At 42.2% G+C, this 16,088-nt stretch overlaps 1 protein-coding gene across 3 annotated transcripts in view; it reads right to left on the reverse strand.

Moving 5' to 3' along the window:
* GOLM1 (golgi membrane protein 1) overlaps nt 1-16,088 on the reverse strand; it is a 111,436-nt gene that overhangs the window by 28,004 nt on the left and 67,344 nt on the right. For all 3 annotated transcript variants that reach the window (XM_045298616.1, XM_045298617.1, XM_045298615.1), the window contains one exon: nt 1,970-2,024. In XM_045298616.1, coding sequence (XP_045154551.1) covers nt 1,970-2,024 — 55 coding nt within the window. The remainder of the gene's footprint in view (nt 1-1,969; nt 2,025-16,088) is intronic.

Consider the following 16,088-nt stretch of genomic DNA (forward strand, 5'->3'; position numbering starts at 1 on the left):
CACACCAGCCTGTGTGATCACGAGGTGTCCAAGGAATCAGTTATCAGGCATCAAAGAACAAAAAATCCCATCGTTGTGAATGAGGGGGGTAGGGATTGGAGACCCAAAACCCATCTCTAGGCAACTGGACTTCCCCTTACAGAAGGTTCATGGGGAGGAGATGAGTCAGTCAGGGTGTAGTGTAGCAACAATGAAACAAACAACTTTCTTCTAGTTCCTAAATGCTTCCTCCACTCCCACTATCATCTCAATTATACCTTATAAATCTGGTTAGACCACTGGAACCACAGGAAATCCAGGACAGATGATCCCTTTAGGACCAGTGGTGAGAGTGGCGATACCGGGATGGTACAAGGAGGGTGGAGTGGAAAGGGGGAACCGATTACAGGGATCTACTTATAACCTCCTCCCTGGGGGACAGACAACAGAAAAGTGGGTGAAGGGAGATGTCGGACAGTGCCAGATCTGACAAAATAATTTATAAATTAGCAAGGGTGCATGAGGGAAGGAGGAGTGGGGAGGGAGTGGGGGAAAAATGAGCTGATGCCAAGGGCTTAAGTGAAGAGCAAATGTTTTGAGAATGATTAGGGCAACGAATGTACAAATATGCTTTATACAATTAATGGATGTATGGATTGTGATAAGAGTTGTATGAGCCCCTAATAAAATGATTTTTAAAAATCCAGGTGGGATCTATTCAAGGTCTTTTGTAGACTTATTTAAATTTTCTTCGGCTTTATTCTGAACCTACTTATGAGTGATTGACAGTTTGTTCCACAGACTACCACTGGCCTCCATTTAGCTGATATTCAGCTTCTCCATAATCTTTTCCTACAGACATAATCCATTTAATTTCTGTGGATCCCATCTGGATAAGTCCACATGGACAGTCACCACTTTGTTGGAAAAAGATTTTTCTATGAACAAGTCATTGGTCTTGCAGAATTCTACCAGGTGATCTCCAGCTTTGATTTTTATCACTAAGACCATATTTCCCCAACTATTGTTCCTCTTTTCCTTTCAACTTTTGCATTCTGATTGCATGTTTGATCAATTTTAGATGGAAACATTGGTAAAATCCAATTTCTGCATAATTCGTTGTAATAGTTGGCATGTAAACTTGAATAATAGTTGTACTAATTGAATTTATTTGTATGCAAATAGATATTATCTTATCACAGACAGCATTGTAATTCAGCATTTCAGGATCTTGAAATGTCCTTTTTGATGATGAGTATGCTGCCATTCCTCTTGAATCTGTCATTTACAGTGCCGTAAAACATGCTTTTCGGATTCCAAATGGCCAATCCAAGTCCATTTCAGCAACTACCACCTAAAATATCTATCTTTATTTGTTTCATTTCATTATTTACAGCTCCCAAATTTCTTAGATGCAAACTTAATATATTCCAAGTTCTAATTAAGAATTGATGTTTGCAGCTTTTTTCTCATTTTGAGTTATGCCCCATCAACAAATGAAGGTCGCAAAGGCTTTACTCCTGAATGCTATACAACATTCATGTCATTATGGTCAAGTACTTTGAGAAGGCAGCTCCTCTTTGGTCATATTTTGAGTGCCTACTGATAGTCTGTTTCTATTTATGAGGTTTTCGGTATCTGGCAATGTTGCAATGCTTTCCATAAGGTTTTCAGTGGCCAATTCCTCAGAAGAGCCATTCCTTTCTTTATATATGTGCATGCACATACACATATAAACACACATACAATACACACACACATATATGTGAACAGGATGAGAGTCTGAATTCCGTAACAGCTAGAAATGTATATTCATTCAACAATAATTTTAAAAGAAAAGTACATTTAAGGAAATGTATTTAGGCAGAAAGAAGAAACTAAAGGTTACTTAATTGCTCAGTTACTACTCATCATCAGATTATAATAAGGGATCTACCCAAGAATGGAGGGGAGGACAGAGGAAACTTTGGTGTAGGGTGTCTGGGCTTACCTTGCAGGGTCCTGATGAACCTCTCCCCTGTGGTGATGTTATTCACCAAAACTGCCTGCCGGGGAGACAAACACAAAGTGAAACTCCACAACCTGACAACTTACAAGAAATGACAGAATACATGTTTGGAGAGAAAAGGGAAAAAGTGCATTTCTTTCTGGGAAGAGCAGCCTCTTTCATAGCCAATTCAAAGCTGCTGTCCCAGAAGGCTGCATTCAGCTTGTTGGCTGGGCTATCAAATGTTTGTCTGCCAAGAAGACAGCTCACTAAGGGATCTGCTTTCCAGTCACCAGCTTGTAACCCAGGAAGAAGGAAGCAGGCCACAGCTCTAGTTCAGCTTCAGGGCTCCACCTCCTCCATCACAGGCCTGAGCTGCGTGCCTTCCTGCCCCTCCCAGATTCAAACAGTTTCCAGTGGCGCTCTACCAGCAATATGCCTGGGAACCCCAGGGCCATGTTTTTCTGGGAAAGCTCTCTGAAATCCAGGTCAGCTAAAGGAGAAAAAAAGAGAAGGGAATTCCATGATCACTCCAGCAGTAAAACTCCATATCTCAAGTTATTTACCCGCCAGCCTCACCTCATCTCTCAATAGTCTATATACCTAACCCATGATGATGGTAATCAAATGACTAAAAAGACAGACACCCTGGTACCTTTGTACATGACCTTGTTTGGCAATACCCCAAACTAAACCCACTGCCATTGAGCTGATACGGACCACAGGATTCTCAATAAATGGGGAACTCATGAGTACAAGAATGAAGATAAGGTTCTACAACTGATTGTGGTGATGATCATACAACTCTTCTTTATGTGATTGAACCGCTGAATCAGATGACATATGGATTATGTGCCAACAAAGCTGTTGAAAAATAGGATTAAAAATATTTAACTTTAAAAAGACTGTAAATCTTTACAAGAGCAGTCTCATCATTCTTCTGAAGAGCAGTTGATGGTTTTGAAACAGACCTTCTAGCCTTTTATGCCTAACTTTTGAAAATGTTATCAGTTAACATAAGATCATAGAGTAGTGTGGGTCCTAATTCTGTTTGATGGATCCTAATTCTGCTTGAGTGGCACAAAGTCACATGGTCATTAAGAGGCAAAACCAAATATCATGCCTGGTAAGCACATGCTCTTCATCACAAATTAGAGACCAAATTAGAAATCGAAATCTGAGTAAATCAATATAGTGGACTTTTTCCAAGGCTTAAACAAATAAAAACTTGGGAAGGAGGTGAATACAACATTAAATATCTAAGTGAATCACACATGAGTGTGGTTTAGTGAGTTCATATGCACATATACTAGTCCATAATGACTGTTTCATAGACAGCAAAATACAAAGTACTGCACCACCCAACAAGCTTCCCATTGTGGTTAATGGGGACAATGACAGCCATGCCACCCTCCCTTTCTGTGCCTTTGGACTCCATTCTTAGCTCTCTCTGTCCAGCCCTCTTTACTTGGGCAGGATAGAGATATGGTTTATCAGCAGCAATGGTTTCTTGGAATAAGGTGTTTAATGAATAAGGTGTTTAATGAATCTGGCCAAACTGAACCACAGCTGTTTACTGAAGGAGGTCTGAGAACAGAACATTTCCTGGCCTCAAAGAAGTCATAGTGATATTATCTGTAAAATTAATCATTCAGGGAGAGGTTATTGGGAGCAAAGTGTTTACAAGTATTCTGGGAGCAGGAAAGATTAGAGAACCTGAAGTTAAAAAATATTTATATAGGAAGTCAGATTTACAAAGCTCACCATATCTACTCTGCAGGAAAGAAGCTTGCAGAAGTTCAATCAAAAAGACAAAGATAACAAGTAGTGTTATAGAATGAATTGAGTCCCCTCAGAATATGTCAATTTGGGTATGACATGATTCCCCGTATTGTCTTCCATTTTGTGATCTCATGTAACTATCCTCTGCTTTGTAATATGCACTGCAGATTCTAAACTCTGTGGTGCTAGGCAATGGGCTGCTAATCATGGCTTCTCCTTGGGAGAAAGATGAGGCTGAGTGCTCCCATAAAGATTTATTGTCTCTGGAACCCTATATCAAAGGTTCTTAACCTGTGGGTTGCGATCTTTAGGGGGGGTCGACTGACCCTTTCACAGGGGTTGCCCGATTCATAACAGTAGCAAAATTACAGTTGTGAAGTAGCAGTGAAAATAATTTTATGGTTGGGGGGTCATCACTACATGAGGAACTGTATGAAAGGGTTGTGGCATTAGGAACATTGAGAATCACTGCTCTATATAATAAAGGTATCATGAGTTTAAAATGACTTGATGGTAGTGGGTTTTGTTTTTTTTGGTACTATGTTAATGAGGCAAGAGTAGGGTGAACTGTACATTGACTAACAGTCTTACAAGAGGGTATGACTCAAGTCCTACCCTTATTCAAATTAATATCCTTGCTCAAGTTACACCATTGCTTGAGTCACATTGTTTATGTTAGAAGAGGAAAAAGGAGAGAGAGGTGAGGGGGCTGAGTACTGTCAAGCTTTGGAATACTTCCAGCTGGGAGTAGAACATGTCCTCTGTATCCAGGATCTCTGTGTTGAGAATCTCCTATACTCGGGGAAAGACTGAGGCTAAGACAAAGAAAGGGCACAGACTTCTTTTTAAAATGAGACAAAGACATTCCCTGACAGCTGGTGCCTGAATCCAAACTAGTCCCTTACAATGTGAGAGAATAAATTTCTATTACAGCAACATTAGATAAAAGGGCAAGTAGTATGAGAAGTAGAAGGTTTAAGGGAAATGTACTGTAAAGATGTAGAGAGGGACACCAATTATACAAGTTAGGTGAGAGATGCACAGTGCCCTTCCCACCTCCACCAGAGATTCCCACAAACTCACAAGGATACTGCATAACAAGATGGTGGCAGAAGGTAAAGATAGGGATAAAACCCAGAAGAATAAGCAGTCCTAATCAATGCCCTTCCCCACTTCAAATATTAAAACATTTAATTAAATTAAGTAAAGGTACTTATCATTAAATTACAAAAAACAAGTACACGAAGTTTCAGTTAGTAATAAAAGCAAGCTGATGAAATCAACATGCATGATTTTACACTGATTGTTAAGAGAGTTGCTATCTCCTGGGTAAATCATTTCCACAAAATAATGAAAAGTTGATTGATTTTTCACCCAACTACTCTACTTAACCCCATATGCATAAATCCCTACTATGAGTTTGCAACTATTTCAGGGTCTAGGGATTACTGAAGTTTGAAATGAAATATCTGAAGATGTATTTGTCTCTCATGTGATCTTATTCTTCCAAAGAAAATATATTTTAGATATCTTCTCTACCTATTCTGCATGACGAAATACAGTCCCTATTTAAGAAAATGAAGGATCATAAAATACTATCAAGAATTTTTATATGCAGTTTTATAGTTATAGAGAAATCTAATTGAATCATTTTCATGAAAACTATGGAATTGATTTCTAACAGCTTCTTGGGCTCAATATATTCTTTTAAAAAATCTGCAGTAATATGCAGATGACATAACCTTACTCGCTGAAAGCCAGGAGAACTTGAAGTACTTAGTGACAAAGATCAATGACTACAACCTTCAGTATGGAGTACATCTCAAAGTAAAGAAAACAAACTTCCACACAATTGGACCCGTAAGCTACATCATGATAAGTGGAGAAAAGATGAAAGTTGTCCAGGATTTCCTTTTATTTGATCCATAATTAACACTCATAAGCAGCAGCAGTCATGAATCAAACTAACCTGGGGCTAGGGACCTCTTTGAAACATTACAAAACGGTATGGATTGTGAGAAGAATTGTACAAGCCCCCAATAAAATGGTTAAAAAAAACATTACAAAACAAAGATTACTTCGACGACTAAGATATGTTTGGTCCAAGCCATAGTGTTTCAGTCACCTCATATTCGTGTGAAAGGTGGACAATGAATAAAGAAGACCAGAGAAGAATTGATGCCTTTGACATAGGGTGTTTGCAAAGAATACTAAATATACATTCTGACAGAAGAATGAGCACATCTGTCTTGGAAGAAGTACAGCCAGAATGCTCCTTAGAAGTGAGGATGGCCAGACTTTGTCTCATGTATATTATCAGGAGGAATTGGCCCTGGAGAATGACAGGTGTTAGATAAAGTTGAGGGTCTTCAAAAAGAAAAATAATGAGATGGATTGGCATAATTGTTGTAACAATAGGCTTAAGCACAGCAAAGAATGTGAGGATAGCGTTGAACTGGGCTGTGTTTTATTTTGTTGTACACAGGGTCACTATGAATTACATCCTATGCAATGGCACCTAACAACAATATATCCAAATGATCATTTCAAGACATAATTAATATATAAAAGTATTAGAAAGATTTTGCTTTTTCTCTCAAATTAAAAGTAATTGAAATCCAAGGGACTTTATATTTATAGCAAACATCTCAGTTGGGAGCTTTCAAGTGCTCAGTAGTTACGTGCAGCTAGAGACAGAACAGTCCCAGAGGAATAAGAAGGAATGGAGGGAAGAAAAGAAAAACAAATGTTACAATAGCAGAACAATACTAACTAGCTATGATTCATGGCATCCTGGTAATATTAAATACACACACAGTCATTTACATCAATAGCAAAACCACCACTGGCACAAATTACTTTATGCTTCCAGTCTCTGCGGGCTACATGTTGCAACACATAATAAGCTTCCTCATAGAGTCAGCATGACGTACAAGCTTAGGGAGCTAATACAGTCCTCCATTAATCTTTATGATTAAAAATACACACACTCAGTCTACCACACTGAAAACCAAACTCACTGCCCTCAAGTTGATTCCTACTCACTGGGACCTCATGGAACATGGAAGAAATGCCCTTTTGAACAAATCTTTCTCCCACAGAGCAGGTGGTAGGCTTGAACTGCTGAACTTTCCGTTAGCAGCTCAATGTGTAACCCACTAAGCCACCAGGGCTCCTCAGATTACTGTACACAAAAGTATACACATACACATAGGTACATACCTACTTGGAAATGTGAATAATGACTGGATATTTTATATTGAGAAACTATTGGCGAGTTTTGACATTATGCTCAGACATACACTGAGATATTTACAGGTATGGCTGAGTGGTCAGTGCGCATGAGTCCATGTGAGACTGTCTGAGTGAACGAGTGAGTACCTGTGGGTCTGGGAGAGCATGAATATATGGTCTATGAATATATGAGCATGAATATATGAGCTATGTGCATATATGGTCTAGTGCATTAATGTACGCCGGTCTCTGTACTGTCAATGTATGTGAGTGAGAACGTGAACAGAAGACAGGTGGGCCTGACTTAGTGTCTGCTCGAGACAGAGGTAAGACATCACAATCAAGTAGAAGATGCTGTAAACTCTGACTTGATCTCCTTTTAGACACATCTAAAAATTATAACAGTTTATAAAAAAAAAATGGAAGGGGGTTAAATACATGTGGATGAAGCCTCCAGTGAACCCCTCTGAACACAGACCAAGGGAAATAAGTAACCCTGCTACCACACAGAACACATTGGAAAGCTGATTATGACAGATGTAACTAGGTTAAAATCTAACACCTTATCATTTAATCTCCCTTTTGACTTCTTTTAAAGTGTTTATAATTTGGGGTTTTTTTTTTCTTCCAACTGGGGTTTTTCTCTTTTATTGTTATTAGCTTTTTTTGACTGTTTTGTATTTCCATATGATTTTCAGTATATGAAATCCAGGATGGGCAAACCTATAGAGAAGATAACTGGATTAATAGTTCCTTGGGGGCAAGGCAGAGGAGGATCCAGAGGAGGATGGGGGAAAATGGGGAACTAATAATAAGGAGTACAAAAAAAGACAATGTTCTAAAATTGATTGTGGTAATGACTGCACAATACTTTTTATATGACTGAACTATTGAATTGTATTATAGTTGGATTGTCCCAATAAATATGTGTGTGTATGAATGTGTATATATATGAATGAAAAAAGATGCTGCTCAAATGCTGTCATGTAAGCAGAAGTGTTGTCTGGAACCCTGAGTGCAGGATGATGTGCATGTGTCACAGAGTTTTAATGAAGGTGTTGTGGGCGGTTGAGCAAAACTCTACACACTCACTCACCAATCATGGCTATCAAGTTAGTTCCAACTCACGGTGATCCTATAGAAGAGGGTAAACTTACCCCTATGGGTTTCTGAGACTGTAACTTTTAGTGGAATTGGAGAATATCAACTTTCTCCTGCGGAGTAGCTGGTAGTTTTGAACTGCTGACGTTGTGGCTAGCAGCTCAACCCATAACTACTATGCCACCAGAGCTCTTAGAACTCTGTATAACTTTTTTGAAAAAGCGGAGTTCCAGGAGAATACCTAGTACACACAGGCAAGCAAACATTCACATTCCTGCTAACACTTTCCTGTGCTGCTACACAGACAGACACAACATCCTCCCACCTCTTCAGCCTCAAGGCCCCGCCCGTGTAGGAGTGATCCACCCATCACTTGGGGGCCAGGATCCAGGTTGCTCATAAGACTGACCCAGGAGAGCACATAGACGATTAGAAATAGGAAGGACACAAACACAGAGGAGGTATAAATTGACAAGTGGGGTATACTGAAGATAAAACACCTGTGTACATCGAAAGAATTCACCAAGAGAGTAATAAGAGAGCCCACGGACTGGGAAAACATCTTTAGCAATGACACATCAGACAAAGGCCTTATTACTAAAATCTACAATACTCTGCTAGCTTCCAAAAAGAAAAAAACTAATTGCCCACTGCGGAGGTGGGCAAAGGACCTGAACAGAAGTTTCACAGGGGCAGAAATCCGAATGGCCAATAAACATATGAGAAAATGTTCCCGATCTTTAGCCATAAGAGAAATGCAAATTAAAACAACAATGGGATACCACCTAACACCCTCAAAGATAACCCAATTCAAAAAATCAGAAAGCAATAAGTGTTGGAAGGGCTGTGGTAAGACAGGAACTCTCATCCACTGCTGGTTGGACCTGTAGGTATGTACAGCCACTATGGAAATCGTTCTGGTGATATCTAAAACAGATGGAAATTGAGCTACCATACGTCCCAGCAATCCCCTTACTGGGCATATACCCAGAAGAAGCAAGAAACACATCTGTGCTCCAATGTTCATTGCAGCACAGTTCACAATTGCAAGGAGTTGGAAACACCCAAATTTCCATCAACTGACGAGTGGATTAAAAAGCTGTGGTACATATATACAGTGGAGTACTATGCATTGCTAAAAAGCAGTGATGAATGTATGAAGCACATTGCCGCATGGGAAGAACTGGAGAAATCATGCTAAGCGAAGTAAGCCAAGCACAAAAGGACAAGTACAACATGAGTCCGCTGAGGTAAACTTAAAAAAAAAAAATGCAAAGGGGGCATAGGGAAAAAGCTACTGTATTCAAACATTCCTGGGGCAAGGACCAGGTAGTATGGCAGGGGCCAGATCAAATCTAGGGATACATATAGTAGCCAATTAAAAAGGAGGGGGAGAAAAGGGAAAATAAATGGGTAGTGGGGGCACAGGGCACTAACCCACTCAAAGGGAGGGTATTGTTTATATCTCCACAGGGAAAGAGGGACCAGGCTTCAACCCGGTGCTCCAAGATGTGAATGCAACATGCCGGCATGGAGTAGTGGAGAGGTCTGAGGGGCTGGCTCTAATCCTAATTACGTGGACAGCTGCCCCTCCACACAGGAGAATTTATTTCAGATAACAGCACTGTAGCTGCAGCTCAGGGAGAGGGACATGCCTGATCATACCACATGGGAGCAAATGAAGGGGGAGGAAGAGAGAGTGTAGCACATCCTGGCCCACCAAGCCTTGATGACGAGATTCTCGCTCAGAGCAGCCAATCTACAGAGAAGACCATTTGGCCCCACTATGAGACAAGACATCCCTCACTGACCCATAGCCCTACAGGGGACAACACTGGAGGCATAGTATGGGAATTCCGCCCGATCTGATCCCACCAAACAGGCAAAGCACTAAGGGCATGCAACAGAACAGCAAGGGGAACAGAGCAACGAAGTGTTAGGTAGTCTAGCTTAGGGGCTGAAGTGTCCATTACACATGCCCAGAGGTCTGGAAACAAAAGAGTGGCACACTGCACATGTTCAGAGGTTCAGGTTTCCCACCAGGTATATCTGGGTGGGTGCTGCACCTGGATTGGCCCACTTACACCAGGTGAATTCAATTCAGCCAATGGGGTCCACCAGGGTGGTCCACCACGCCTCCCTGTGGAATAATTGAAAAGGCAGGAGCCCAGAGCTGACCGTGTGACTTTGTGAGCAGTTTCCAGGCAGGCTGCACGTTTGTGATAAGCCCTGCGGGTGCCTGTGTAAACCTGAAACTTCTCTCATAAAACTCAGTTGGATCACAAACCAGTCTTCTGTGTGAATTCTTTCTCGCATGGAGCCAGGACCGAGGTATATCTCTCCCCCTGAGAGATCTAAGAGAAGTCCCCAGGGAATACCAAAAATAGACTTTGGGCCAGGGCTTGGCACCCCATCAGACTGGACTGGAAAACACTCCTAAAGGCCAACAAACAGTCCTTGAAATAGCTACAAGCTTTTCTTTTTTGTTGTTGTGTTTTGGGCTTACTGTTGTTTTTGTTTTGTTTTCTTTTGTTGCTTGGTTTTGCTCTGTCTCGTTTTGTATATGTTATATCCACAGGTCTGTCTAAATAAGATAGGCTGGATGAACTATCTAGAGGAGAAAACAACAACGGGGGACATGGGAAAGGGGGAGGTGGGGGGAAAGGTAGTGGTGTTAACAAACCCAGAGACAAGGGAACAACAAGTGATCCAAACTGGTGGAGAGGAGGGTGTAGCAGGCTGGTAGCGCATGATCAAGGGAAATGTAATGGAGAGGAATTACTGAAACCCAAATAAAGGATGAAGATGATAGTGGGTCAAGAGGAAAGTCAAAGGAAATAGAGGAAAGAACTAGGAGGCAAAGGGCCTCTATAGAGGTCTAAATAAAGGCATGTACGTATGTAAATATATTTATAGATGAGGATGTGGAAATAGATCTATGCGCATATATGTATAGGTGTAGTATTAAGGTAGCAGACAGAGATTGGACCTCCACTCAAGTACTTCCTCAATGCAAGAACATTTTGTTCTATTAACTGGCATTCCATGATGCTCACCTTCTTGACACAATCGCTAAAGAAAAAGCAGGTGCATAAGCAAATGTGGTGAAAAGAGCTGATGGTGCCCGGCTATAAAAAGATATAGCATTTGGGGTCTTAAAGGCTTGAAGGTAAACAAGCAGCCATTTAGCTCAGAAGCAACGAAGTCCACATGGAAGAAGCCCACCAGCCTGTGTGATCATGAGGTGTTGAAGGGATCAGGTATCAGGCATCAAAGAACAAAAAAATCATAACATGGTGGTGAATGAGGGGGAGTGCGGAGTGGAGAGCCAAAGCTTATCTGTAGGCAATTGGATATCCCCTTATGGAAGGGTCGCAGGGAAGAGATGAGCCAGTCAGGGTGCAGTGTAGCAATGATGAAACATACAACTTTCCTCAATTCCTGAATGCTTCCTCCCCCCCCACTATCATGATCCAAATTCTATCTTACAAATCTGGGTAGACCAGAGGATGTACATTGGTACAGATAGGAACTGGAAACACAGGTAATCCAAGGAGGATGATCCTTCCAGGACCAATGGTGAGAGTGGCAATATTGGGAGGGTGGAGGGTGGGTGGGATGGAAAGGGGGAACCGATTACAAGGATCTACATTTAACCTCCTCCCTGGGAGGACGGACAACAGAAAAGTGGGTGAAGGGAGATGTCGGACAGTGAAAGATATGACAAAATAATTTATAAATTATTAAGGGTTCATGAGGGAGGGGGGGAAAGGAGGGAGGGGGAAAGTGAGCTGAACCAGGGGCTTAAGTGGAGAGCAAATGTTTTGAGAATGATGAGGGCAATGAATATACAAATGTGCTTTACACAATTGACCTATGTATGCATTGTGATTAACAGTTGTATGTGCCCCTAATTAAATGATTTAAAGGGAAAAAAAACTGACCTTGGAAAGTCACCAGGATACCCCTAGCTCTGCAGACAGGCCAAATGTGAGTGGTCTTGACAGGGAGGATGGAGAGACAGGACGAGCAACTGAGGAGAACAATACCAATTTTAAGAACTTTCCCCAAATGCCTCCTCACGTCATACCTTGCCTGTGTGCCTCTAACCCACAACGGTTTAGGCAAAATGAACTCTCAAGAAGACCCTAAAGTAAAGTGCCTCATACAGGTGATAAGAGCCCAGAGTACAGGCTATCCAGTTGGCTCTATGGCAGTGGTTCTCAACCTGTGGGTCGTGACCCCTTTAGGGGCCTAATGACCCTTTCACAGGGGTAGCCTAAGACCATTGGAAAACACACAAATATTTCATAATATATAATTACATATTGATTTGTGATTAATCACTATGCTTTAATTATATTTAATTCTGTTCAATTTGTAACAGTGAAAATACATTCTGCGTATCAGATATTTACATTATTATTCATAACAGCAAAATTACAGTTATGAAGTAGCAACGAAAATAATTTTATGGTTGGGGGCCACCACATGAGGAACTGTATTAAAGGGCAGTGGCATTAGGAAGGTTGAGAGCCACAGCTCTATGGTATAATGAGGACCCAGACCCTGGGTCCTCCTGTCACCTGCGTTCAGAAAACCTAAGTCCCCTCTCGCAGTAGCCACTGTACTCATCTGTCTACCTCCTCAGCACTATGCCCTTAACTCCCCAACACTGCTGGAGAGAGATGGTAGGCGGGTAAAAGTTGCTCAAGCCAACACTTGAGTTTAACACGGGGAAGGAGAACACCTAAAAATCTCCGTCCCAGTTTTGTCTGAGGCAGGAAACGCCATCACAGCAGCACATTCAACCCCGTAATCTGAGCATTCCCTAGCTGGTCTCCAACTAGTCAGAAGGTGCCTCCGTTGGCAGGACCGGTGGGAGGCACATGGGCTACAGATGCCTAACCTCAACTGACCTCTGGGAGGAACAATGGCTGAGCTCTTTCTGGGCACTTGAGTTCTTTGGCTTCTAAGTGGGAATCCTAACAACTACTCTGCTCTCACCTGTGGGAAGGATGACAAATTGGCAAATTCTGGCTTTCTGTCAGCATGTGTACAAAGACCCCTAAAGGCGACAGAGAAAAAGAAAACTAACCTAAGAGTCAAGTTCCAAAACCCAAACCAAACCTACTGCTATTGAGTCCATTCCCACTTACAATGACCCTGCCTACAGGGCTGCCAGGGCCGTAAAGTCTCATTTTTCTCTTGCAGAGTGCCTGGTGTGTTTGAACCACTGACGTTATGGTTGACAGTCCAATGCCGAACCTGGAACATATGTTACAGGGCCATAATAAATGTTCACCGATATATGCATTATCCTTAAATGGAAATAATCACAGAGCCTCATTTGTGTTGATACTTGTAATGTTGAGTCAGGTTGGAGGACATTAGGAATAGCCTGCCCGACTGCCCCTATTGGACCAATAATTCCAGGGGGCCGCAAATTAATGAGCCATCTGCCTGGGCGCCAAACGGAATGATTAAAGCACCACCCTGCCTCAGAATTTTTATGGACGGAGACCCATTAGAGCCCTGGACAGAAGCTGAGAATCCTCTCCCCATCCTCCTTATTTGCCCACCTGCGGTTTCTAGCCACTCCCTTTACTGCTTTACCCTCCTCCCCACCCTGACCAGCTTAAACCTTGCTCTCCACCACAGATAAACACTTCCCAGGTTCCCCCAATGGGGGCCCTTGGAGTTTGCCCGGGCATTCAGGGCTCCCATATCTCGGTTCTTTACCTTCTCTTCTCTTCTTCCCCACAGCGAGGATTCTCTGACTCCCTGCTGGAGTCCCTGAATCCCTCCCAGGAAGCACACAATAAACTTCCCCCTTTCTTTCTCTCTGGCCTGGCCTAGGTTTATCTATGCAAGGAACTTAATGATACTCTGGCAAAAAAACAAGAAGAAAATAGCCAGGTAATAGTTTCCTTATGCATGCAGCACCAAGTGCTTATCTTACAATATTGGTCCAAGAAGTATGTAAGGCTAAAGGAAGGTAAATCCTTTCACAAAACTAATAATTTGACCTTTGTCCTTAGTTCCTGAGAGATAACCCTAGGCATTTCCTGAGTTACTGAGGTGCTTTTATTCCCTTACACTCTCCCAACCACCCCTGAGGATTTGTGCTAATGAGTGGAACTGGCCAGACCACAAACACCAAACAGTACCTGATATCCACTAATCTCGGGAGGCGTGATTTAATCTGTCATGCATTTGCAATGTGACCTCAATGATTGATACAAGCAAAGGCTCTGAGCACAGAGGCTCCAAGAGCTTCCTGATAAAACCCTCTCTGGGAAACAGAGGCTCAGTGTTGTAAACCCTTACATATTTCACCCATGCATCTCTTCTGTATGGTGAACTTGATTCCTATCTGTTTGCTTTAATACAGCTGTAATAGTAAGCATAGTACCCTCTGTGAGCTCTGTGAGTTGTTGCAGCAATTTATCAAACCCAAAGGTATAGTGGAGTTCAGTAGGTGAAAGTTTAGAAGTCCAGGGGAGGCCTCAAGCTTATGATTGGCATCCTGAGGGAACCGTTGGAAAACTCTGAACTTGCAGCCAACAAACAGGTTACAACTTAGGGTGTCTTAGGAACTTGGGAACAGTCTGAAGGACCACATCTTTCACCTTGTGAGTTCTGACCTAGCTCCAGGTACCTTGGGGCAGAGGGAGAAAGGGTACCATGTGGGTGGATGCTTAGATGATTAAGAAGTAGGGAAGTGGGAATCTGAGTAATCTTTACATCTGGGAATTGGATTTCTGTTAATCCCTATCCACAGTCATTTACAAGTTACCAAAAGGACTCTGGGTGAACAGATGAACAGAACATAAGGCAAAAGGCAACCACAGAAGCAAAAACCCTTTGGAAATGGAATATAGGAAATGATTCTTCATTAATATGAAGAAAAGCAAAAAAAAATAAAAAATAAATTTAAAAAAATATGAAGAAAAGCATAAAGTCTATGTCCTTCCCCTGAACATGAGGAGTGCACAGAAAATAAAAGTAGGCTTGTCCCTTGCTAATCACCATGGACAAGGTAACATTCTCCATGTGGATTTAATCCAAGGAGTGTGTAACAAGAAAACTGGCTGCTTGGTCAAGTAAGTGGTGCATTTTCCCCTTGGTCAAGGGCCCCTCCATAGGGTGCAAGGCAGTGATCAGGTGAAAGGCACAGAACACAGTCTGCAGTAAGGGCATCGGCCTGGCCCTACTTGCTTAATGTTCCTCCTACATTGCTTTCTTGTCCTTGTTTTAGCATGAGAGGCAAATAACGAGTTTAATTACAAAGCTGTCTCTGAAGCCTAAATCCATTCAGCAATGTTGTCCCCTGTAAGGCCGTGGGTCAGTGAGGGATGCTCTGTCTCATAGTGGGGCCAGCCATATGGTCTTCTCTGTGGAATGGCTGCTCTGAGCGAGAATCTCATCGTCAAGGCTTGGTGGGCCCCCATGTGCTACACTCTCTCTTCCTCCCCCTTCATTTGCTCCCGTGTGCTATGATCAGACATGTCCCTCTCCCTGAGCTGCAGCTTCAGTGCTGTTATCTGAAATAAATTCTTCTCTGGGGAGGGACAGCTGTCCATGTAGTTGAGATTGGGGCCAGCCCCTCAGACCTCTCCACTGGTTCCCTACTCCATGCCAGCATGTTGTATTCACATCTTGGAGCACCGGGTTGAAGCCTGGTCCCTCTTTCCCTGTGGAGATATAAACAATACCCTCCCCTTGGGTGGGTTAGTGCCCTGTGACCCCGCTACCCATTTCTTTTCTTTTTTTCCCCTCCACCCACCCCTTTTAAGTTGGCTACCATATGTATCCCTGGATTTGGTCTGGCCCCTGCCATATTACCTGGTCCTCAGCCCAGGAATGTTTGTATACAGTAGCTTTTTCCTTATGGCCCTTTTACATTATTTTAAATCATTTTATTAGGGGCTCATACAACTCATCCCAATCCATACACATATCAACTGTGTAAAGCACACTTGTACATTCATTGTCCTCACCA

The sequence above is a fragment of the Echinops telfairi genome, unplaced genomic scaffold (genome assembly GCF_000313985.2).
Source record: "Echinops telfairi isolate 266 unplaced genomic scaffold, ASM31398v2 ScPeMD7_7429;HRSCAF=8467, whole genome shotgun sequence".
Classification (NCBI taxonomy): domain Eukaryota; kingdom Metazoa; phylum Chordata; class Mammalia; order Afrosoricida; family Tenrecidae; genus Echinops; species Echinops telfairi.